Source organism: Chiloscyllium plagiosum, unplaced genomic scaffold, assembly GCF_037043375.1.
Source record: "Chiloscyllium plagiosum isolate Xiang-an unplaced genomic scaffold, Cpla_swu_hap1 HiC_scaffold_39, whole genome shotgun sequence".
Taxonomy (NCBI): Eukaryota; Metazoa; Chordata; class Chondrichthyes; order Orectolobiformes; family Hemiscylliidae; genus Chiloscyllium; species Chiloscyllium plagiosum.
Window position 1 is genome coordinate 25,755,945 of NW_028270177.1, and position 26,891 is coordinate 25,782,835.

Consider the following 26,891-nt stretch of genomic DNA (forward strand, 5'->3'; position numbering starts at 1 on the left):
GAGCTAATTGTGTATTAACTCTTGTTTCTCTGTCCACAGTGCTGACAAACGTGCTGGGTTTCTTCAATATTTTGGGTGTTTATTTCAGAGTTGCAGCCTCCACCATGTTTTGCTTTAAGTAAAGAAGGAGCTGGAGCTGTTATAGGGTTGTGTCAAGTGATAATTGGGGGAGGGATTTATGTGTATCAAAAACAGAAGTTGCTGGAGAAACTGAGCAAGTCTGGCAGCATCTGTGTAGAGAAAGGACAGTTTATGTTTCGTGTTGGTGACCCTTCTTCAGAAGCATTAACTCTGTCTCTCTCGCTGCAGATGTTGCCAGGCCTGCTGAGTTTCTCCAGCAATTTCTGATTTTGCTTCAGACTTCCAGTCTCTGCAGTATTTTGACTTTGGTGAAGATGGTGCTGGAGCTTTTGGAGGTTGGGGATAGGAAGGTCTTTGAGGTGATTAAAAAAAAAGGCTCACTGGACCTGAAACATTAACTCTATGTTCTCTGCTAGACCTGCTGTTTTTCTCCAGCAGTCTCTGTTTTTGTTAAGATTTTCTGTTTCTACAGTAATTTGTCTTTGGTGAAGGATTGAGCTGTTTGGGATTTGTGCAGGAGGGCCTTTGGGAGAGGGAAGGGTTGGGGTGTGTGTATATCCCACACCTCTGCCCTCAGACCCCACCCTTCCAACCATAACAAGTACAGAACCCCCCGGTGCTCACCTTCCACCCTACTGACCTTTGCATAAACCAAATTATCCGCCGACATTTCCACCATCTCCAAACGGATCCCACCACCAGGGATATATTTCCCTCCCCACCCCTTTCCGCCTTCCGCAAAAACTGTTCCCCCCGTGACTACCTGGTCAGGTCCACGCGCCCAACAACCCACCCTGCCGTCCTGGCACCTTCCCCTGCCACCGCAGGAATCGCAAAACCTGCGCCCACACCTCCTCCCTCACCTCCATCCAAGGCCCCAAAGGAGCCTTCCACATCCATTAAAGCTTTACCTGCACATCCACCAATATCATTTATTGTATCTGTTGCTCCCAATGCAGTCTCCTCTACATTGGGGAGACTGGACGCCTCCTCGCAGAGCACTTTAGGGAATATCTCTGGGACACCCGCACCAATCAATCACACCGCCCTGTGGCCCAACATTTCAACTTCCCCTCTCACTCTGCCGAGGACATGGAGGTCCTGGGCCTCCTTCACCGCCGCTCCCTCAACACCCGACTCCTGGAGGAAGACCGCCTCATCTTCCTCCTCGGAACACTTCAACCCCAGGGCATCAATGTGGACTTCAACAGTTTCCTCATTTCCCCTTCCCCCACCTCACCCAAGCTCCAAACTTCCAGCTCAGCACCGCCCTCATGACTTGTCCTACCTGCCTATCTTCCTTTCCACCTATCCACTCCCCCCTGATCTATCACCTCCATCCCCTCCCCCACTCACCTATTGTACTCTGCTACTTTCTCCCCACGCCCACCCCCACCCCCACCCCCACCACCCTCCTCTCATTTATCTCTCCACCCTTCAGGCACTCTGCCTGTATTCCTGATGATTCGGAGATGCCGGTGTTGGACTGGGGTGTCCAAAGTTAAAAATCACACAACACCAGGTTATAGTCCAACAGGTTTAATTGGAAGCACACTAGCTTTCGGAGAGACGCTCCTTCATCAGGTGATTGTCAATCACCTGATGAAGGAGCGTCGCTCCGAAAGCTAGTGTGCTTCCAATTAAACCTGTTGGACTATAACCTGGTGTTGTGTGATTTTTAACTGTATTCCTGATGAAGGGCTTTTGCCCGAAACGTCGATTTTCCTGCTCCTCGGATGCTGCCTAAACTGCTATGCTTTTCCAGCACCACTTTATTCCAGAATCTGATTTCCAGCATCTGCAGTCATTGTTTTTAACCTGTGTGTATGTGCTTTCTCCCCGCCTCCACCCTCCCCTAGCTTATTTCTCCACGCTTCAGGCTCTCTGCCTTTATTCCTGATGAGGGGCTTTTGCCCGAAACGTCGATTTTCCTGCTCCTCCGATGCTGCCTGACCTTGCTGTGCTCTTCCAGCAACACTCTGATCCAGATGTGTGTGTCTGGGCAGGGTCTTCAGACTGGACTACAAGTCCCATCGTGCTCCGCGAGCCGGCGCCCAATAGGGAGGCGTCTTGCTGCCGATGTGGGGCAGGACCAATGAGGAGCGGGATTGTTGTGGCCCAGCGATGGCGGCGGCTGTCTGCCCGATCCGAGAGGAGCCCAGCCGCAGAGCCCAGGCCCAGGCCCCGGCGGGTTTGTGGTGTCCCTCCTGCTGAGGCCGCCGAGTCCCCTGTCATCATTGCGCTTCCCCCGAGCTCCATGAGGTATTTGGTTATTTATATTCAGTCTGACCTGTTGTGACCTGTCAGTGAACAGCCTTTTGATTTTGAGGATAGGGAATACCGAGGCAGCACCTCCCAGGGCAACCACATCTTCGCTGCAATTACAACAAATCCCAAAACTTTTCATGTATTTGTCGTTTTACAGAAAACTTTACTTTGGGATTGAAGATATTTTTTAAATCAATCTGGTCCTCCAGAGTTTGAATATTTGTGGAAAAAGTGATGTTTACATTCATTACAAGTGTGGAAACAGGCCCTTCGGCCCAACAAGTCCACACTGACCCTCCAAAGAGTAACCCACTCAGACCTACTAACACGACGGGCAATTTACCATGGTCAATTCACCTGACCTGCACATCTTTGGACCGTGGGAGGAAGCCCACGCAGACACCGGGAGAATATGCAAAATCCACACAGACAGTCGCCCAAGGCTGGAATTGAACCTGGGTCCCTGATTCTGGGAGGCTGCAGTGCTAACCACTGTGCCACCCCATGTGTTGTGGGAACTTTTCATCATCTACTAATTAGAGAGACACATACACTCGCAGCAATGTTTTCCCTATTAACACCTGAAAGCTAAGCTCTTCCCTCTGTGTTTAAAAATCACACAAAACCAAGTTATAGTCCAACAGGTTTACTTGGAAGTGCTAGTTTTCAGAGTGCTGCTCCTTCATCAAATAACTAGTTGGGCAGTTACCTGATGAAGGAGCAGCACTCTGAAAGCTAGTACTTACAATTGAACCTGTTGGACTATAATCTGGTGTTCTGTGATTTTTAACTTTGTCTACTCCAGTCCAACACCGCCACCTCCACGTCATAACACACTCTGTGTTTTGACACTGTTTATCCTGCTGACCTTTTCCACTGATAGTCATTATTTACATTCAAGTTTTGGACTTGGGAACAAGTAATTCTTACCAAACTGTTTGCAGATGGTATCAAACTGAGGGCTGTTCTGATAGCTGACAAAGGATATAACATGACGCATAACACTTTAGAAAACTCTCTTCTGACTATCTTCCACCTTGGAGAATTAGGACCTGCACTGATTAAACAGTTCAATGCTGGTCTGCACACCCTGCTGAAAATGGGGCAGGTGATGTTTGAAGAGGTCGAGGGGTTGTTCGAATTCTTCTGTTTCTGCCATTTGCACTGAGCTTTTTATGGTTCTGTCAGAGATGTTTGAGATAGTTGGTATTTCTGCAGACCTGCCTTTCCAGGATAGACAGTTGGGTGAGATTCACAACAGTTTGTGAGGATTTGGATTTTTCCACGAAGGCTTTGAGGACATCCATGAATGTGTTTTTGCCTGATTAATAACTGCATGCTGTGGTGAAGCTTTGGAATAGAGAACTTGGATCGATAACTTTTTTTGGAAGTCTTGCGTCAGGTGTGCCCTGATGCAGCTGATTGACAGTAACCAGTGTGCCATTGTTGATGATGTTAGCCTGAGAGAGGATATACTGATCGTGGAGCGCCTGTCCTGACAGTGGATCTGCAGGATTTTGGAGAAGCATGACTGATGGTATTTCTATAGGAATTTGAGATGTCTAATGTATATTGTCCATATTTCTGATACATACTGAATGGGAAAGGTGTACTACTGCCCTATGGATATTAGGCTTGGTGTCCGGTTTGAGCTTTTAGTCATTAAATGCTTTTATAGGGTTCATTGGAGGATTTTATCAACCATGACTATTTTGAAGTATGGAGGCTTTGAAGAATATAAATTGGTCCATGTTATCCAAAGGCTTGCTTGGATTTTGACCGTCATGGGACAGTGTGTGTTGGAAGCAGACTGGTAGGGAACCTTTTTTTTTTCAAGTTTTAGACCAAGGCCTATTCTCTCATGTGTGCCTCTTTGAATTTTCAACAATGGTTTGGAGCTCAGCAATTGTGTGTGTATACAAACCAATATCACCTGTGCTGTATAGCTTGGTGAAGGTGAGGAGTGGTCCTGCTTCGAAACTGGAAGTAATGCGGATTGAACAGTTTTCTGCTTCTCCTGTCATGAATCTCCACACCAGTGGTAAGCTTCGTAGATATGGAGTGATGTGTTGCAGAGAATATGCTGAAGAAAAGTATTGGTGTGTAACACAGTCTCACTTGACCCCCAGTTTGCTCACTAGTTCTGTAGTGGATCCATTGGTGAGGATCATGGCTTGCATATTTACATATAGCAGGTGGAGAATTTCTGCTGGCAGCCAATTTGAGAAGGATGTTCCATAATTCCTCCTGGTTTAGAGTCAAATGCCCTTTGAAGTCACAGAAGCCAATGTATAATGGTCGCTGCTGACCTCTGCACTTTTCTTGGACTGGTCTTCCTTTGGAGACCACGCCTCTGAGCCACTTGATGGGTGGAATCCTCATTGTAACTCCAGTAAGAGGTTATTTGCAGTTACCTTGCCTATGGTGGACAGCAGAGAGATTCCTTTTTAGTTACTACAATCAATAGGATAAATAACACAAAATGGCTAAGGCAAGCACTCTGATGTCTTCAACTGAAAACAAGATAACTGCATGGGAAAAAAGAAAATAGGAAGATTTGGTGAATGTCTGAGATGAGGTAAGAGGAGACCAATTTTGAAAGGTATAAACAACAGACTGATTGGATTGTTGATGTGCTGTATATTCTTTGCAGTCTGTTTCCTTCTGCCCTACCTGAAGAAAACTGCCTGTTTTAAAAACTGCGCTATCTCTTAAAATTGTTTCCTGCCTGATTAATGGCTGCGAGTTCCTGCGTCAAACCATTGCGTGGCTAAAAAAAATTACAAAATTATGCATAGAAGTGATCAATGCACCCATTTTTCTTAATTTTTTGCATCTGTAAGACTAACTCTTTGTATCTAAATCAATGACCCTCCACAAACTTGGTCACACCTCTGATTTTCATGTGCAGTCTCCAGTTTCACTTAATTCGAATGTCTTGCAATATTATGCCTAAGTTTTCAGATATGTTACTAAACAGTAAATGTTCGTGTCTTATCATTGCAATTTTAAAAATATTTTACAGATGTTTATTCATAGTCCTATACTCTATAAATGTAACGTTTATGACGTAAGTATAGGTCACTTTAAAAATGAAAAAGCTTTTTCCACTTGCTGGTTTTTAGCCATGATGGAATGAGTCACAAAATTCATACAAAATGCTCTTGAAGTTACACCAGTTAAATTACACCTTATATCATTGCTAAAATTATTTGTGTAATCAGTATCTTGTCTTTCTGAGTCATTAGGCAGTGTAATTGCTGACAGGTCGTTCTGCTATAATGTGTTTCATCAGTGGGAATTGGCTATAACACGATTGACGAATTGAGGATGTTGTCTGTATAACACAAACTTTCTACAGAATGGGGGTATAGCAGTTTTCTATTCGTGATCTTTTACAACATGATTTTCTACAGCAGTTTTCCATTGCACGATTTTCAATAGCGTGAGGTTGCAGAGGAATACAACTGTTGTGCTATAGTGTAAACACCTTTTTTATTTTATCTTCCACCATTATAAAGTATTTTTAATGCATTTTGAGAGGTAAGTTGGTACAACTTTGTTAATATAATTGGAAACAGAAGTATCATTAAAAATGTAATCAGATGTCTTGACTTCATCTGTGATTAACCTGATTTGCATAATGATGTAAATCAATAATTTAATAGTTTCATTGGTGCCTTTGTAAATTAACTTGTGTTTCATTTGCAGTAAATCCCATTTAAAATGTACTAAATTGTAATGTTTTCTCAAAGAAAATGACTATAATTTGCAGGCCCATTCCCCATTTCTGGGAGCTCACATGTTTGATCCTGGGGTATTTTGTCAGTAAGTCCTCTTCTCAGCAGATGCAGTCTTGGAGCACTTCAAAAGGCAGTGGAAAACATAAATGGTATAACTCATATTTAACATTCCCATTTTTTGTTATGTGCTAATATTACGCAAAGAGAAACTCTATCCGATTGTTCCTAAATGGCAATTAATGAATTGAAACTTAAGTTTTAAGTTTGTTAATTTTTCAGGCTATGATTGTGTAACCTTATTCATGTGTGGATCATCTCTAACCTAGTTTCTGCTTTGATTTTTGTTGGTCATTCAAGGTCAGCACTATCTAAACAATGTGTTGCTCCATGAGTTAAATTAATTAAAACTCCAGAAAAATACACACTAAGCCACCTGCTCTTGCAATAGCTATGAGGGATTGGATAAACATACACTTTTTTTTCAAATGTAATTTTTTTTTCACCTTTGCATTCAGGTCATTGTTTGTTTCTTGAGAATTTTTGTCAGCTTTGTTTTGTCAATGGTGCAGAGGGTTCTTTTAATTTTGATTAACCTTAGATGACTTTTCTTTTCAGGAAACCATGGATATTTGACATTATCCCAGTTGTGTAAGGTGCTTTGATCATGAACATCGATCTCTGGAAAATTATTTTGGTGGCTAAGCAGGAGAAGCACAAAAAACTATTTCTCAATTATAAGAACTTGTGCAGATTTCCTCATGAATTACTGAAAGGTGGTGGCTCAGAATACTTGGAACACCTTTACATGAAGATGAATTTATTAACAACTTTGGTATGTGTGGTATTTCCTAATCTGTTGTTTTAAAAATAAATAGCGAGGTTGTTTCAAAGCTTATGAGCAAGTAATAGGTAGTCTTGTGCATGTTTTGAGGTTCATCAGATTGTTTTGGCAATGCATTTTAAATTGGAGCTAGATCTTCTGGAACAAAATGTTTCATTTTTGACTTACAGTCTGTCATGAAGAAGCTGATTTCATACAGGGTTGAGACAGAAATACTTAAAAACAGGATTCCTGATTGCCTTGTTGGAGAAGATTCATTGCTGGAGAGTTTCTTCTGTTGATGTCAGGGGAAAGCATCTGCTTTGGTTATTGTGCCCCTGTGGTTGACAGTGTTTAGACATGCCTGAGAGTACGTTTCATTCTGCCAGAGTGTGTATACCAGCAGAGGGGTCAGGAAGGAGATACGTAAAACTGTTTTTGAGAAAGATAAATTTAAAATAATAAATGTACATTAAAAAATGCTACAACTGATGAAACCAAATGGAAACAATGCAAGGTTATACATCTCTATAGCTTAGCCTGTTGCCCATATTTGTACCGTTGCTCTAGTTTTATGCATACTGTTTACTCTCCTTCAGTAGGGAGCTGTTATCCAACTGGCTCAACTTTGGAGAAATAGTGAAGGCTGTTAGTATTTGGGTTTTAATATTTTGTGTAATAATGAATTCAGTTAAGGAGCATGAGAGAACAGACTGCCAGTGAACATTTTCTCTGGGCAACATTTTAGCTTTCAATTCAGCCAGAATGCATGATGAAATACTTCACTTTAGCCTTTAGGAATGAACTTTGGAATCATTTAAAATGGTTAGTTCTTCAGTCAGGGATCTCCTTTATTTATTGCATTGTAGAATTTTGATGAATTATATTCTGCAGTAGTGCCAAGTACAGAAAATGTGAATAAATATTATTGTAAATTCAAGCATTTTAGTTTTGGAGATGTTACAGTTTTAGAAATTAAACTACAAGAATTAAAAATAATTGTAATCTTTAACTATTTCAGCCAGACAACCTTGGGGAGAAACTTCCAAATCTCACTGAATTGTGAGTATTCTCAAAATGCTTTGTTCATTTTGGTGTATTTTTAGCCAAATGCATGTCTATTTACCATTAACAATGTAATTTGTAATGTAAACAAAGTTGTTTAATTTAAGTTATATTACCTTAAAGGTAGCCTTTTGACAACAAGACTGTTATTAACGCTGAACAGCTAAATGAATGGTAGTTTGTACAAACAGTATATTTTACAACTATACACTTTATTTTCTACAGTATTTTACAAGTTGCAAAGATGCTTCTGAGTATTTCCAAGATAATATTGATTTTTAAAGATAGTTGCTCACTTCTTACATAGCAGGAACTTAACTAGGATCCAGACCAAATTTATGCTGACCTTGGCTTAGTTGCACGCAGGTAGTACAATATAAATGTGGAATTATACTTGTTCTCAAAAAAAAGGTTGATGCTGTGTTTCATTTTAAACTAGTTAGGTTGAATGTTGTCTACATGTTTGTGGCTGAATGTACTCAGCAACATGATGAATTGGTATGCAATGCCAGTTTTTGTGTGATATTTAGATATGTACCGATGGAGAGAGAATTTCATTTTTCTGTGAGAATGAAGAATTTTAAACTTCTGATTTTATCTTATAAGTAAGGAACTATTGGATTTAGGAATGTGTAAGTTTTTGTCTCTGCCAATTGTTTTGAGTACAATGAGTCTGATTTTCATGTTACCTCTTTTTGTTTAGTTTGTTTCAATGTCGTTAAAAAGTTAGGACTGGAAATGTCTTTGGGCATTATTAATTCCATTTTAATGCAGTTAGTCCCTGACCCGATTGGCTCCATTTTAGCCTGATTTCTCTCGAGCTGAATTTGTGAGGCAGTTCCCAGCCTTCACAGCTAGAGTTGTTGCATACCCCCAATGGCCGTGCCACAGGCGCTGCCTCATGCTGCTCTTGCATGAGCACAGATAACGGCTCCTCCCTTTATCACATACACCCAGGAGGTCACCAAGTCCTCAGGAGTTTCCTGGATACGAGGGAGCCAACCCTTTTCGTGGACATGTACTGGCCACAAGTGAACTTAGCAACCCCAAACTACCTTACCCTCTCCTCAGGGTGTTTGTCAGAAATGCATGTTACCTGTAGCAGACTGTAGTTCACGGCCAGCAGAACAATACAGGAGAGTCACCAAACTCTATGATGACCAGAGGAGACATTTCCTCCCCCTTCACCCCAGCCTGGGCATCTCTGTTGCTCTCTGTCTCTGGAGAGGGAGGTCAAGGTACTTACATTTGACTAATTCAAAATTCACATTCTAAAATAAATGATATTAAAATATATAAAAATCATGTACCTTGGATCACACTAGCCTACTTTGATTACAACCAATTGAGAGACTTGGCTGTTACATCAATATATATATTTTAATATCATTTATTTTAGAATGTGAATTTTGAATTAGTCAAATGTAGGTACCTCCAGCATCTGCAGTCATTGTTTTTACCTGTTACATTAGTATGTAAGAAGATGAAGATAATGCTTTTAAGCAGGCTTGTTCTGTTTGCATGCCAGATTAGTCAAGCCTTAATTGGCTGGCATGGGTAACATACAAACATAACTCAACTTAAATCTGGCTAGTTAGTTGGAATGATTGATTAGTCTCCACAAACTGTTTCCAGTGAAGTCTTGATTAAACAGTACATCTTTGTGCAATATTCACATACAAGAGAGGTCAGTATGTGTTACAGATGCTGTAAGACATATAACTGAAGAAGCTGAAGAACGACACATTTTAAATCGTACGCTAATGAGGGGTGACCGTTTTCCCTAGGATATGAGAGTTCAAAACTAGAGGGCATAATTTTAACATGAGAGGAGAAAGATTTAAAATGGACCTCAAGGGCAACTTTTTCAAACAGACAGTGGTTTGTATATAGAATGAACTGCCAAAGGAAGTGGTAGATGCAAGTACAGTCACAACATTTTAAAATACATTTGGACCAGTACATGAATAGGAAAGATTTAGAGGGATAATGGGACAAATTCAGGCAACTGGAACTAGTTTAGTGTGGGAAGCCTGGTCGTCAAAGACAAGTTGGACCAAATAGTCTGTTTTGTGCTCTATGACTGTTTGCACAATTGGACAATGTTTGCCACATAATCCTGAGTGTGCAAAAAATTACACTGATAACCACCTTCTGATTATTGGTCAGACTCACAGTATGATGCATTCATGTGCTAAAGCTATATCTACAAATTAATACACATGGCCTTGTTCTTTGCTAATGACAAATTAGAGTCAGCTTCCTTTAAAATTCAAACAAAGTTTGACAGTTAACTGTCAGTCATTTAATTGGTTCTTTCTCTCTTGCAATACCACTACCAATCAGAATCTACTTGCCAATCAATCAGGACACTCCCCTCATTCAATATAAATGTTTTTCCCTTTACTATGTTATCTCTTGCAAATTGTCATAATGAGTGCAAGGTAAAAAGCATCATCAAAATTACCTTTTACAACAAAAACTACCAAACAATTAAACATAATTCTATTGAAATAAATAAGAGTCAGGCATAATATATCAATTTAAAGTGATTTTGAGTATTGACGACTAAATTTGGGGTCCGGTTTCACTCTGTAATCATCATTCTTTGTCAGCATCTCAATTTTTAACTGTGTGCTTTTGGAACATTGAATTCTACCTCACTTCAATCAAGAAAAATAACCCTGATTTTAATTTGCCAGAAAATTTAGATTTTACTTTTTATAAATCTAAATGAAATGCTCTACTTTGCATGATAGGACTATCCTCCCGATATCTCCTTTTGCCATTAAAGAATCTTCAATTATGCTTGTGAGCTGTTAAACTAATACCAGTATTTTGGCCTAGTTTCCACTCCTACATGAGTAGGCATGGAGGAGAGCTATTATTTCCATACTTTCTTGAGGGAGTTATCTCCTAACTTAATAATGATATTTCATTAGTGTACTGAATTTGTCTTTTCAAATCAACAAATTAAGTCCAAATACCAGTTATTCCTATTTTAAAAATATTTGTAAGAATAATTTAGTCTCAATATATAGTACAAAAGAAAGGCAGAAGAAGAGTCTTGATGTTTTTAGTCTTAAGCTGTACTGTGGTTAAGCACATTTTATGTACGGGAAGAGTAAAACATTCAGAAGTAATTGAGGCTTTGTAGCAAATCTCATTTCTTGTTGGCATAGCATACAAATTCTAATAACCTGGTTGCTTTGTCTTTCAGAAGTACATTTTGAAATTGAACAAGTATTTTCCATTCTACACTTGTGATTGGCTTCAGACAGGCGTTAGTGAAGGACTGGAAGAAGTTATGTTGTCTAGCACTTCACCCTTTCACACCCAACTCTAAGATGGATAAAATAAATTCTCCCCCCTTCTATAAATATTTAAAATGAATGAGTAATAAAGATAAAGTGCTGTGATGTGATAATGTCTGCAAGACCCACGGGTTTAATTGGTGATTAATCTCCTGGTGGAGCTTGTTGAGTATGAGTTGCCTTGGTAGCAGGCAATTGCCTACCCAATTGGAACTCATCAACTAAACACACCCTGCCCATTGTTTTCATAGTGTAGTGATTATCATATTTGTTTAAATGTGAGAGGAGCCCCCGGTTCGTAAAACAATGAGCAGAAACAGAGATGTGGCACAGTAGTGTTCATACCTCTGAGGCAGGAGGCCTGATTGAAGTCCAGTCTGCTTCTGACATGTGTAAGAATGTTTCTGAGTAAGTTGAATAGAAAGTGCCAATAAAGCAGACCCTCCCTCTTATGGTGCAATGGCAATTGCGCTGCTTGAGGTATGAAGCAAATTCTCTGAACAGGTTGATTGTAAAATACATATAAAGCAAACCCCAAAAATGCCCTGATGTTACAGTGGTGGTCTCCCTACCTCTGGCAAGGAGGCCTGAGTTCAAGATTCACCTGCTCCAGCGGTGTTAAATAACAAGTCTGTTACGATTGATTTGAAAATGTTTATAAAACAGACCTCGAAGGCTCTTACATCACCCTGGTAATGTCCCCACCTCTGCACCAGGAGCCCTTGGTTCAAGTCTCACCTCCTCCAGAGGTGTGTAACAGGGTATCTCAACAGGCTGAATGAAATATCTATAAAACAGACCCCCTGTGTTCTTGTGGCACAGTAGTAGTGACCCCACCTCTCATCCAGAAAGCCTGAATTCAAGTCCCACCTACTCCAGCAGCATGTGACATATCTCTGAGCAAGTTGATTAGAAAATAATTTATAAAACAGACCCAGGGTGACTTTCATAATGTAGTGGTAGTGTCATTATCTCTCAACTGGGATGAAAATGTGGTGCTGGAAAAGCGATGCAGATCAGGCAGCATTCAAGCAGCAGGAGAATTCATGTTTCAGGCATAAGCCTTTCATCAGAAATATTGGGAGTAAGGGAGGGATGAGAGAGAACTAGGAAGGTGGGGGTTAGGGGGCTGGGAAGGTGATAGGTAGATTTGGGGGGGGGGGTGTGAGGATACTAATTGCCTTCCCAGCTACCCTCCACCTGCACCCCCACACCCGCACCCCCACCCTCCCACATTACTGATGAAGGGCTTATGCCGAAAACGTTGATTTCTCCTGCTCCTCGGATGCTGCCTGACCTGCTGTGCTTTTCCAGCACCACACTTTTCATCCCGGTTGAGAGATAATGACACTGCTGCTGTGCTTTTCTTGCGCCACACTTGTCAACTCTGATATCCAACATCTGCAGTGTTCACTTTCTCCTAGCCTCAACTGCGAGGCTTAGTGTCGTTCCACCTGCCTCCAGTGGTATGTGACAACATTTCTGAACAGTTGATGAAAAATTTCTGTAAGCAGACCTGAAGAGCTTTTGTGGTTTATTGATAGTCCCTACTTCCGAGCGAGGAGGTGTTGTGGGTCAGGTGGACTGCAGAGGTTCAAGAATTCAGCTCACCACCACCTTCTCCAGAGCAACTAGGGACAGGGTAATAAATGCTGGCCAGCCAGCGACACCCACATCCCACAAATGGAAACAAAACAAGACACTTTGCAGCATAATGTGGACAGTCACAGGGCCTAAGAGTTTAAAACCAGCAAGAATAGCTTTAAAGTGAGAGGGGAAAGATATAAAAGGGACTTGAGGGGCAACTTCTTCGTGCAGAGGGTGGTATGTGTATGGAATGAGCTGCCAGAGGAAGTGGTGGAGGCGGGTTCAATTACAACATTTAAAAGGCATTTGGATGGGTACGTGAATAGAAAGGGTTTAGAGGGGTATGGGCCAAATGTTGACAAAGGGGAGTGGATCCATTTAGTATAGCTGGTCGGCGTGAACAAGTTGGACTGAAGACTGTATTTCTGTGCTGTGTGACTCCATGACTCTGATTGCTGTCTCATTTGAGAGATAACTGATGACGGTTTAACCTGAGAGTCACCAGCAAAGGGAGAGCTTGAGAATGAGGACTTTCATGGTAACATCAACTGGTTTGGGAATTTGTAATATCTGCATCGTGTAGAAATCAGTGGATGATGTGCTGTCGCCAAGCACACTTGCTAGTTAGTAATAGTACTCTTATCCAAGTGCAAGAATCAAAAATAATGTTTCTGGATAATGGTCTGGCACAAATATGCATCAAAAACTAAAACTTGTAATTACAAGGAACGTAAGTTATTTTTAGCTTTTTGGATAATTGTATTTGCTTCTATATACACTGGTGATAGATAGCGCTTTTCGTCTTTGCAATCTGTTCCCATTTATTCTCAAATGATCAAAGTAGTAAATTATAATAACCTTTTAAGTATTCCCCCATTGGCAATCTGGTCTCTCAATCCATGTAAGTAATCACTATTTGTCATTTTCTAAACTAAAATGCAACACACTTTCTCTTCTAGATACTTACATTCAAATAACATTGCAGTCATTCCTGAAGGTAAGCATAGTTGTATTGAAATTATTTGATGTTTCAGCAGTATTTCCATTTCTAAGAAACCCACTGTTGAGTATTCAGAACTACGAATTCCCATGAAAGTGATTTTCCCTTGAGGCTTGGAGGTTAAATGTATCCTACTTAATTACACTTATTCCAAAAAAATGTACATCATCTGGATATATGTTTAAAAGAAACACGTTTTCTCCTGCACCTTACTTTGGAGGTTAGGAGGTAGCAAGTACAACTAAACCTAAACCACTCAGCTCTAATGACAGGGCTAAAGTGCACAGAAGATTCCTTCAATAAAATAGTATGGATTTTACTTCCTGTGGCCTTCTCATTTACCCTGAAGATGGATGTTGAATAATGATTGTGACAGCTGTTTTTGGCGTGGATTTAAAAATTGATAAATAAACGATCACTTCAAAGTTTAATATGATATCTATTGTGCAAATCATGTCTTTAGATGTTTTGGAGGTACACTACTGATGCTACGGATACTTGTCAAATAACAAGGAATGTAGACTTGGCTGAGGAAAGTGAATGTACGAAAACCAAGTTTGTGGATGACTCAAAAATAGGTGGAAAGAGAGTATGTAGAAGAATATAGATCGGTTAAGTGAATGGGCAGAAATCTGGCAGATGGATGTAATGTGGGAAAATGTAAGGTTTTCTTACATTTGGCGAGAAGAGTAGAGGACATAAATATTATTTGAATGGAGAAAGATTGCAGGCAGTTACAGTGCAGGTGTAATTGGGGCACCTTGTCCATGACTCAAAAAGTTAGTATCCAAGTTCAGCAAGTAATTGGGAAGGCATATGGAATGTTGGCCTTTATTTCAAAGGGAATGGAACATTAAATATAAGGAGATTTTGCTAATTCTCTACAAGGCATTACTCAACCCACAACTGGACTGTTGTGAACAGTTTTGGAGCCCTTTATCTGAGGTAAGATATCCCAGCATTGAAGGCAGTCCAGAGAAGTTTCAGTAGGCTGATGCCAGGCGTGGAGGCTCTGTCTGAAGAGGAGAGGTTGAGTAGATTAGGCCTGTACTCATTGTCTCTCATTCTTCAAATTTCAAGCTTGTTGAAACATACAGGACTTTTAGGGGATTTGACAGCCGTGGAGAGGTTGTTTCTCATTATTGGAGAGCCTAGATGAGAGTGCATAATCTCAGAATAAGTCATCGCACACTTAAAACGGAGATTAGATTAGATTAGATTAGATTAGATTAGATTACTTACAGTGTGGAAACAGGCCCTTCGGCCCAACAAGTCCACACCGACCCGCCGAAGCGCAACCCACGCATACCCCTACATTTACCCCTTACCTAAGACTACGGGCAATTTAGCATGGCCAATTCACCTGACCTGCACATCTTTGGACTGTGGGAGGAAACCGGAGCACCCGGAGGAAACTCATGCAGACACGGGGAGAACGTGCAAACTCCACACAGTCAGTCGCCTGAGGCGGGAATTGAACCCAGGTCTCTGGCACTGTGAGGCACCAGTGCTAACCACTGTGCCACCGTGCCGCCCATATTAGACTCTAATGGTCGAATCGAGGTGTATTTGTATAGCAATAATCTGACAGTAGGAAAGGGTTTAAAATTAAAATTATGATGATAAACAGTGGTGTAACTCTTTTGCAGTTTTAATCAAAAAGCTATGGTTGCAATTCCATGGGAAAGACTTGTTAAATAAAACACCAGGACCTTGGACAGAACATGGGATTGATAGTCAATAAATGGAAAATATATCCCATGAATGTCTTCAGCTTACATATTACTATATTTTATTTAAATTACCTTCTATTCTTGTGAAGTCACTTATATTTCCTTATGAGAGGGGATAATTAAGCATGGTGCATTCCTTTAATGTTTATGTTCAATTCAGGCCACCGTCTGATATATGATCAATGTTGTAGTGTCACTTTGTGGGCAGATTTTCTTAAACATCTTAAAACATATCTGATTCCCATTTAAACTGATTGGTTTATAAAAGCAGAAGCATTCCACTCTGTGATATTGCAAAAACATACTTTGGGATCTAATGTCAAAGTTATGACAGTGATCTATGGGGAGCTCTTGTGATGTAGTAGTATTGTCCATACCTCTTGAGCCAGAAGCAAGTGGCCCATACTCCAAAGGTTTGTGGCAACATGTCGAAACAGACTGATTAAAAATATGTATTGCAGCGACGTGGTAGACAGTAAGAAATGTTGCAATTTTGCTTGCAATTCTGTTTCTCATACTTAATCTACCATTTACATTATCCCTTTTATATTATTATGAAGAAATGCTACTGACTTTTTCCAATAAAATAAAGTCCACAAAGTTTGCCCTTAGATATTAATGTGGTAACAGACCTGTTCCTTAATGTTTTTGATTGTGATTGTCTTCAAATGGGTTTTGTTTAAATTTTGATGGTAAAGAATATAATGAGTCTAAGTGACAGAATGTAATTTGTACACAAGTGTTTGTGATTTATCTGTATCCCAGATTAAAAACTTCATAAGATTGTAATTTGGGCATGACAGCAATAATGAGATGAGCCATTGCTGTTTTCTTTTGTTAAGCGTCTGGGAGAGTTTAAAGTCCTGTTGTTGTGCACATGTATTGTGCAATGTCATACTTCAATGTACTGCAACTAAACTGTATGCAGCGTCACTATATGTTTTGCTTCTTCTAAGAAGTGTACTAGTACTGGGTAAGTGCTACGACTAGTTAATGGCTTCCCATTTGTAAGAAAAGGTTTTCTATTAAACAGTGTTGTATATCCAGAATATATGTTCTGAATTGAGCTTGACTTATTGGAGTGATAACTTTTTAATTTTCCTCCTTACTAGCAATTGGCACTTTGGTTAAACTTCAGTCATTGGATCTTAGTAATAATGTGTTGGCAATTCTCTGCCCTGAGATTGGACAGTTGAAATCCTTACGACACCTGCGATTGGCCAACAACCAGCTGAAATTCCTTCCATCAGGTGAGGAAATAATGAAAGAATTAAGACAGGCGGGTGTGATTTACTGTCATTTTAGGTACCTGTAAATTCAATAACGTTTGGAATATGGACTGCAGTGCAAGTAATATTTTCATTACTCCCAGCAATATTGAAAAGAGCCAAGTATATACCTTCCTTAAATGATTGAATTTCCAAGGCTTATTCAAATAGCAAAAGATGGCTAAATGTTAGTGAAGGTCACAGAAAAGGCATGAGAACATATACCTCAAACATGAGGAAGGTATGTAGTTGTAAACTTATTGATGTCCTTGTATTTAACAAGATCCAATGTTGCTCAGTATTTCACTCATCCTTATGAGAGGAGCTGGTGGTGCAGTGGCGATTGTGAATGGGTAATTCCAGAGGCCCAGGCTAATCCCTGGAAACATTGGTTCAAAATCCCACCAGGGCAACTGTTGGAATTTAAATTTATTTAATATATCTGGAATGGAAAACTAGACTTAAGAATGATCATGAAAATTCATCTGGATTTATGGAAGGAAATTTGCCATCTTTATCCAGTGTGACCTACATGTGACACCAGTCCTGCAGCAGTGTTGTTGACTTTTAACTCCCCTGTGGAATGGCCTCTCAAATCAAGGCCACTTAAGGATGGGCAACAAATACTAGGCTTATGCAAATCCCATAACATAAATGAAGAAACATGTGTAGATTATATGTGGTCCTTCAAAAATATTTTATGAATTGATGTATATCTGGAAGGGTATTCCAGTACAGTATTTTAGTTTTAATTGAATAATGCATCTTTTATGGCAATTTATACTACCATAAGTTAATATTTCACAACAAATGTCGAACACAGAAGTCTCTCAATTTACTGAACCTGTTACCAGTGAAAGAAAATTCTGAAACAAGAGCTTCAACAGAAGACATTGATTCCCAACACTAATTTTGCAGCACACTATCTTTACTCTTAAGAACAGGATGCTTTCACTTGATGGTGTCAAAAATCTTGCATGTTATTGGAGCACTAATCCAGGCAAAGGGAAAGTCTTCACTATGACTTATAGATGGACAGACTTTGGAATGTCAGGTGCAATATGAGTGTTAGCTGATTTCTGAGCTTGTGTATAATTTGTTTAGTCATTTCTGAAGTAGCTGTAAACACTAATTTTAGAATTGAAAGGAAGCCGAAGCTTGACTCGTTTCATATCATTAATGAGATGTTTTGTAAAAGTTATACCTTCGATCCACTGGAGGGCAGAAGTACTACAGTATAATATTTTTCTCTACGGCTATAGACTATAGTAATTCTCTGATGTCTACATTGTTAAAACAATATCTCAATCTATCTATCAGTATAAATATCTGCTCACCTAATTGTTTGAAAGTTTACTTTTTTTTACACTTTCTAATCGACTTGTTTTATTGATTGTTGACTCAGTAATCTGAAACTTCAGCTCACAAAACGAAGCTCCAAGTAAAATCCCATTCCTGGTTACCCATTACACAGTTTAAAAAAAAGATGCAATTGAAACTCAGTATTGTACACGCAAAGGCAGAAAACACTTTTTATTAAAAAAAAACCTTTTTGTCCTGCTGTTATGTCTTTCTAGGCTACTGGGATTTAGTTGTATTGATTAAATCCCTGAGAAATGCTGATGTTAGACCAGTTTTTAATGGAATATTTATTTGGTTTTTTTAGAAGCATACTTCACACAAGTTACGAAATTAATTACTTGACAAATCTGTATTAATATACAAAGGCCTTCAGACATAAAATGATCAGTTTATTGCAGCTCGTTACTGCTATAGTTTATGATCATGTCCACCAGAACAATCTGTGATGCCTTGGATTCACTGTCAGCAATCTTTTTTGATATTAGTTGAGATCACTAGTACCAAATAGGAAAGGGTGCCATGTCAAAGTCTTTGACAGAAGATATGTTTGGTGGTGATAAGTAGCATAACTTTATTTCAGAGTTAATCGCCAGTTACGTTACATCTGACATGTGTAAGGCCTCAAGTAATACCTAAGAGTAAGTACACAAGACTGTTACTGAAACACTCTGGCACATGACTTTGAGACAACTGGCTACCTCCTCCCATAAACAATTCTTTATATCCATTTTGGCAGAGCTTTCTTCTCAATATCGTTGCTGCTGGCCTTGTTCATAGAGTCTTGCTCACAGGAGAAACATTAGCCCAGATCATCCAGTTTCAGGATTGTCAGCAGCCACCAAAATGTTTCCAACTCTGAGTAGAAAACTTCAGAATGTTCTGCCTTATTTGCCTGGATAATTACCCAGCAAATATCATACAGATTAAATATATGACCCAAATCATCAGAACCCAGACATTACACCCCTAAATGTCTGTTGGGACTTTAGATGGCTAACTGATTCCAATGTGCTAATTCCACGGAAATTGCCTGGGAAACTTTCCCTTCCATTGAACTATTTCTGTGCTTTCCAGGACTCTCTGAAAAGTCTCCAACGTTGAGTTGGAGATTTTGGACAGTCTCATTGTACATACTTGGATAGTTATCCATGAAATGTTAGACGGATTAAGACCATATGTACCTTGTAGGTGAGTATAGAACTAACAACCCCCCAGTGTCACAATAATTTTTTAAAAGGGGATGATCCGAGCATTAATTTTGTCAAATTGGTGACCCGTCATTTTAAAGGAATTAAATCAATGTTGTTTGGCATTTAGTAAAACAAAATGTAGTTGTCTACCAATGTGAGATTCTTGTTCCATTTTCTTGAAGGTATTTAATGTTCTTTAATGCTCATCATGATTAACATAAGTGGGATCACATCAATTGGCACAGAGCATAATTTTGAAGTATTTAACACTGCAAACTTCAATTCGGGTTTTTAGTTTAAAAAACAGTCAATGCTATCTCCTTTGAGACATTGAAAAAGTTTAAGGTAGGTAGAATTTGGATGAAGAGAATAAAAGTGGAGAAAAGTTCTGGAATTTCCTCCTTAAACCACTCTACCTCGCTACTCAATACCTCGCTTGTTCAACTGTCTCTGGCTTGGTTACAAATTTATATGATGGCATTTCTGTGAAGCCTCAGCAATGTTTTATTATATCAAAGGTTCCAAGTAAATGTTACTTTTTTTTCTTTTAAAATTCTCTGTGAATGGTTTTCAGCAATGTGGGAGACTCATAAGAAATGCTGTTTTCGCTGATTTAGAATGTTCATGCTCCCAGGCCAACGACTGCAGTGTTTGTGGACTAATTTAGTGCCAGCAAACAATCTGAAGTGTACAATTCAATTAACACCATTTTACAGGTGGTTAAATGACTGTGTTTTGGATTACCATATGTTTTGGTATGCCCACGTGCAAGCATAAGGAGTCCATTTCCAGTATTTGCCACATTTTTTTGACACGGCTCTGAATTCATGCTTTTGAAGGAATCTCTTCACTCCACAGAAAGCTAATCATGTTGATTGGGATGAGACGTTTGAGCTCTTTTAGAGACCGTCAAACAATGTGCCCAGTAAAGTCTAAGAGAAAGTCCAAATATTTATGTCCGAAAGGGTTCAGAAAAGATTTACAAGGATGTTGCCAGGGTTGGAGGATTTAAGCTGTAGAGATAGGTTGAATAGGCTACGACTGTTTTCCCTGGAGCGTCAGAGGCTGAGAGGTGACCTTATAGAGGTTTATAAAATCATGAGGGGCATGGATAGGGTAATGAGACAAAGTTTTTTCTGTGGGGTCAGGACTGCAGAACTAGAGGTCCTAAGTTTAGCGTGAGAGGGGAAAGATATAAAAGAGACCTAAGGGGCAACCTTTTCACACAGAGGGTGGTACATGGATGGAATGAGCTGCCAGAGGAAGTGGTGGAGACTGGTACAATTGCAACATTTAAAAGGCATCTGGACGGGTATATGAATAGGAAGGGTTTGGAGGCAGCTCAGTGCTGCCAGGTGGGACTAGATTGGGTTGGGATATCTGGTCGGCATGGACGAGTTGGACCGAAGGGTCTGTTTCTATGCTGTACATCTCTATAACTCTATGTTGCTTGATAAATTGAGGGTTTAAGAACAGGTGATTGTATTTCGAATGACATAAATGAAAGCTGCTGCAAGTTCAGAAGAGGTAACATAAAGACCCAGTCGAATTACAAGATTTTTATCCAGACTCAAAAAAAGTCAGAAAAAACAGGAGAGACTTATGTGAAGTGAGGCAACCCATTGAATAGACAATGGTAGCCTGTTCTTGAATTATGAAAAGTCAAAATTTTCTGTGAAGTTTTATCAGGTACAGTCATGTTCTAATATTCACTTGCTGTAAACTAAACTATCAATTGTTGCTTGACCTTGCCACATCTAGTGTTTATTCAATCTGACTGAAGATGTATTGAAAGAGCACACTTGCTGTGAACATTATGCCCAGATCTTATCTCCTGAAAGTCTGAATGATAGTACACAAATGCAAGTTTGCTTGTTCATTTCTTTCCTATTTTACTTTGAGGGAAACATTTTCTGCTGTTAGCTTTATTAATATAAAAATAGTAAATTACAATTTAATCACATCAGACTGTCCTTTACTTTCTGGTGTATTTAGATGTATTTAAGAGGACTTTTAGCTAAGGGTGTGAAAAGAAAGAATAGAAAGAGAGCGAGATGAAGTAAGATGACAGGAAGCTTACGTGGATCATGAAAAGAACCAACATATACCTATTGAACTAAATGATCTGTTTCTGCTGTAAATATGATGCCATATCCTGTGGTTCATTGTGTTGTAATCCAGCTTTGGTGATTTTTGTCTGAATATTTGCACTGAGCTACTTTCTATAAAAGCTGATAGAGTTAGGGAAGGAAGGAGAAAAAGATTGGAACTTGTGTTTTAATGTAATAATTACTTTGATTCACAAGTAACAGACTATTGCCACATTACATCTAGAAATTACACTTTTTTTTTAATTGGTGTCAGCTTTGTCTGACTTGTTTTTAAGTCTCTAAGGTTTACCATGTGCTGCAGTAGATTAACTTACATTTCTCTTAGCCTGCTGATGGATGCAGCATGCTATGGAATGCTAATTATAATAGCTCTTAAAGAATAGGAACTAATTGCTTTTTTAATAGAAAGGGAGACACAAAATAGGATTTGAAATAACGATATAGACGACAATGAAAACATCTGTGATAATGCAGCAGTCCAGTCAGGGCGTGTTATCTATATGTGTGATCACATTGGATATTGACATTTTTAGCAGTGAAACATAACCCTTCCTTGCACGTGGCAAAAACTGTGGATTTGCAAATCCCAGATTAATTTGAGCAGCTTCACACATGTAAATGGTGGGGAAGTAGCCTACAAATGTACTATTAAATAATTTGCTTTAAAATCAATTAAATTACTATGTTCAAATGTGCATAAGAATAATTCTAGGTGTTACTTTTCTTCATCTTTATTATTGACTGACTTTTGATCCATAACTAAAGCTTAGAATTTTCAATAAACAAAATGCATTGTGACCATTACAGTAAGCCTCTTGAGAGCTGTTTGTATATTTTTATTCTGGCAGGTTGCGAAAACCAATTTTGCAGCAATTTTTAGGACCCCTCTGGGGAAAGAAACTTCTCTATTTCGAACACCAACTCAAGCAAAGTATTTTGTTTCAATGTTTTCATAAAAATCAAACATCTATACTTTGATATGCTACAACAGAATGCATACAATTTAAATTACCATTGCACACTCCTACCAGTATGATGCATAAAGAATCTGACAGCTGTTTAGCAGTGGAGATGGAACCACAATGGGATGATTTTGTTTTTCTCTTTTGTTAGAAGTTTCTATGACAACACTTAGGACTTGGGGCAAAAATATTTTCACGAAGTGTACTGGGTTTAATTTGAGCAACACTTAACATTTGCCAAGCAACTCCTCCAATAAAAATTAGCCTTGCTTACATCTTGCCAAAAGCTGCATTATGATTGTGTAGTACATCACTTCCCCAAAAATTACCTCAACACTCACTCTTCTGTGTTCAGTTTTTCCACTCTTGATCCTATATTTTGGAATTATTGCGACTTCAGGATGTAATTATGCACCTTTTGTATCACTCCAGACAGCCAACACTCAATGAGTGCAGTATAATACACGAGCCAGAATGAAGCTGTGTTTTGAAAGTGACTGAATCTTTTAATGAAAGAAGAAAGTGTAAGCTTCTGTTTTGCATTCCTAATGTTAAAAAAGGGCTGCCAAGGAGCAGAGTTTTGAGTGTGTGCCCAAGATTCATTTGCTAAGTTACATGTAGTTCACAGTTTAGAGAATGATTCTCAGTCTTGATGCCATACATCGTATTCCACAATACCTGCTGAAAGCTCTACTGTTCATCACTGCTGGCTTGCAAGTAAAATATTTCAACTGTGTTGCATGTCGTTTCTTACATTGTGATTTGAAGTTCAAGAAGATTTTGTTCAATTTTGCACATTGGGATAAACAAACTAGCAATTGCATTTCTAGATTGAGTTGGCAATCTTGTTCACCGTCCCTCTATCCCCCACAGCCCCAGTTTTGTTCCCCCTAAGTAAGGAAGGAATAGTGTAACTTTATAGATGTCTCCAGTCACCCCATTACCAAGTTTGGTTTATCAGTGTTGAATAGCTCACGTTCTATAAATCTCTTGATAATTTGGCTCAAATTAACAAACATAGTCTTTGAGAATATCTTTAATATATGTTGAAGGGATACCAAGGAGCAGAGTTTTGTTCGTATGCCCACAAGTTGTGATTACAATTTGGAAGCTTTCGCATTCAAAATCCTTCCACTGTAAGCAGAACCTTTTGACCGTGCACCCTTTCCAAATTAGTGCTTTGCTACAGAATTACATGGCCATCTTTTTAGAAAGGATAACGTTTGTTTTAAAATATTCATTTTCAAATGCCGGTCAAACCCTTCTGTAAATGCTTGTGGTGCTATGTTCAGTTTTATGCTTGAATCACTTTTCCATTTATATTTCTCAAAAAAGCTCCTCTCTAGTATTTTTAAAATCCAAAAACAAAAGTTCTCTAGTTTGGCATTGCTTCACACTGTATTTATAAAACACATGAAATGACAGGTTTACTATGATGCAAAGTGACCTTGTTATCCTCATGTTTTGCATGTGATGCTTTTTATCCTGTTCTGATATTCTTCCACCCCACCAGACTTCCTTAGAATCATAAACAGACTTCCACTTCTCTTACTTGCAGATTGTTTAGTGAATAGAACAACATCCTTTCAGCAATGGTAGGTCTGACAGCAAAGGAAATGAGGCCTGACTGTGTTGTACCTTCTTTGTTTCACACATACAGCAATCATGTTAATGAATCTGTTTTTCCTTTTTTCATCATTACAAATCTCTGTAATATTCCCTAAACGACAACACTTCATGTGTCTATTGTTATACTTAACAAAATAAATTGTGTAATTATTTTGTCAAATGATTCTTAGTTTAGAGCTTTGTTTTGCATGTTGAACTAAATTATTTATTATGCTCAATTCAGTATATTTAATCTTCACTGTCTTGCATGCATTTGATAAATAAATTCTCCTTTACCTAAGGAAATACTGACGTTTAAAAGTGTAATAAGTACTATATCCAGAACAATTTTTTCTTCACTTCCAGCCACTTCCTTAAATTGTTTTTCATTCTCCTCAACTCCATCAAGTATAGTACTCGTGTTCACCTGCCTCTGCTGCTTTCTATTCTCCCCCATGTGTACTAAGCTCATGCTGTTCTTTAGATTCTGCAGTATCATTTCATCTTTTCACCAGGCTCAACATCCACCACCAGAAATTTACCTCTTCTTCCAATTATTCCAATCCACTAATCATCTGACATCCCTTCCTAGCAAGTGTGCCAGATGAATTTTTTATTTGTTTCCTTCCTCTGATACTACCCTCCTCTCTCTCAAATTCCATCCTCACCCCTTTCTCAAGAAACACATTCTCTGTATCATCACTTGTTGCAATCCAGTCCCTGGTGAGAACCCCAATTTGTTATGATTTTGTACAGGATTTTCCCAAATCATTTTACTCCCAGATGAGGAAGGAGGAAACTGGCTCCCCTTCTCTAATCAACCTCAACCCCCTTCTTTGGTGATTGAACAAGGTTGACTTAGTTGAACTACTGATTTTGAGATTGTTGGTAGTGCAGGTTAATTGAGATTCTTTAATCTTGTTTCCTTTGGTGATTGCAAGGCAGTACTTGGAACAAGCGGGTCCTTCTTTTTATCCTGTTTCCTTTTGACTGGTTTGCTGGCTTCGAGCATTTACAGAGAGAGTGCTTCACTTGCAACACAGGAATGATTAGTATTGTTCTTTGACTGTGACTCTGTGCAAACGCTAGAGCTCAAATGCAGGTTAGTAAACAAGTACCTCAGCCCACTGGCACAAGAGCACTTCTGCTTGCAAGGAAGGTCTGCAGGGAGTGGCTTCATTCTGAACACAGCACTGAGAAAGGCTGAGTGTGAAAGAAATCAAAGAATGATGTCACAGGAAATCTAAATTTATTTGTTCATGAGAAGTTGTTGTTATGGAATGAGTCTAAATAGCTTAAGACTAAAAATGCATCACAGTTATAAAGAAGAGGCAGATACTTGGCTTTCTGTCACTGAAGGATCACTGATAGAGGGAAGTAAAATTAAATAAAGTAAAATAGTAAAGCAAAAGCAAAGAACAGTAAGCTTACTTGTGTGTTTTAATGTCACGTTGAGACAATTCTAAGGGTAACAAATGATTTTCAGAGTTAGGGTATACCAAGACAGCAAGGTCCAGTTTAGAGTACATTGTTTGATATGTTGTTATGACACAGGGTAAACCCCTCTGCTGATTTAAACCCAACTCTCAGAGAAGATCACCTCATGCTGTAATCTGTTAAATTTGGAGAGGCAAAGAACTATCCCAGAGGTCACTATTTAAAGTGAAAATTAACAATTTTATCTTATAAGTCCAAAGAGAACATTAAAACCACTACTTACAACTCCTTTCTCTTAAACCTGTCTTTTACTTCCCACTCTACAATACTGGTCCAAAAAAAACCCCATTTAAGATTTACAAAACAAAATCATGTTTCAAAACCAGTCAGCTTTGTCAATTTTCCTCTGTCTATTTTCCTCTGGGTTTTCCTGGGTCGTCTGTTCTTCAGTCTTCTGCTGCACAAGTTTTCTTATGGTCAGGTACCTTTTAGTGAGCTATTCAGCTAGCAATGTGCACTTGATAGTGTTGGCAGCTCTCCCTCTAACTGCTCAAAATGTCTGGTTTTATATCCCAAAACATCAGATCATTTCATTGGTTTGATGTCTTCAAAACATTAAATTCAAATTCAATTGGATTTTGGTATCTGCAGCATAATTTAAACTGGCCGAATTTGAATTTGTTTTTGTTCCATGGTAACGCAACCTCAGTTATTTGTTTCAAACAAGTGTTACATTTTTACCTTGTTTAGCATTCTCTGTGCTTTCAGTCAGTCCTTGCTAGCTTTCTCTCTCAAAGGTACAGTACACACCTACACCTTCATAACAATGTAAAGTCATGGACAGAGCATGAGTTCCAGACAATTGCATCTTCAGGAAGTGTCACTGCTTACATAAACTTGAGCTCTTGGATTTGGAACTTGTGCAGTGACCGTTGGCAAGGATAGCTGGTATAGCAATTGTAGGCTGGTGTTGGAAAAAGAAGAATGGAGGGCAGTAGTGATAGGTGATTCCATAGTCAGAGGATAGGACAGGCTTTTCTACAGTATGTAATGTGATTCAAAGATGATGTATAGCCTCGCTGGTGCCAGGCATATGTGGCCATTGAGCAGCTGTAAGGTATCCTTACAGAGGAGGAGAATCAGCCAGAAATCATATCCATGTTAGTGTCAATGACCCTGAAGGAAAGAGTTCGTAATTGCAGAATTCAAGGAGGTAGGAAGGGAATTGAAGAGGAGGATCACAAGAACAGTAATCCCAAGAAATCTTCCTGTGCTGGATGGCAGAGAGCTTAACAGGGGGATTGATCAATTGAACACCTGTTTGGAGAACTGGTGTAGGAGG

At 39.1% G+C, this 26,891-nt stretch overlaps 1 protein-coding gene across 3 annotated transcripts in view; it reads left to right on the forward strand.

Annotated features, from left to right (window-relative positions):
- Nucleotides 1–2,208: 2,208 nt before the first annotated feature.
- Nucleotides 2,209–26,891, forward strand: part of lrrc28 (leucine rich repeat containing 28) — a 62,739-nt gene continuing 38,056 nt past the window's right edge. For all 3 annotated transcript variants that reach the window (XR_006309494.2, XM_043677523.2, XM_043677526.2), the window contains exons 1-5: nucleotides 2,209–2,343; nucleotides 6,708–6,924; nucleotides 7,934–7,974; nucleotides 13,838–13,875; nucleotides 16,724–16,861. Coding sequence is in view for 2 of the 3 variants with exons in the window: in XM_043677523.2 (XP_043533458.1) it covers nucleotides 6,757–6,924; nucleotides 7,934–7,974; nucleotides 13,838–13,875; nucleotides 16,724–16,861 (385 nt within the window). In the remaining variant the exon portion in view is untranslated. The remainder of the gene's footprint in view (nucleotides 2,344–6,707; nucleotides 6,925–7,933; nucleotides 7,975–13,837; nucleotides 13,876–16,723; nucleotides 16,862–26,891) is intronic.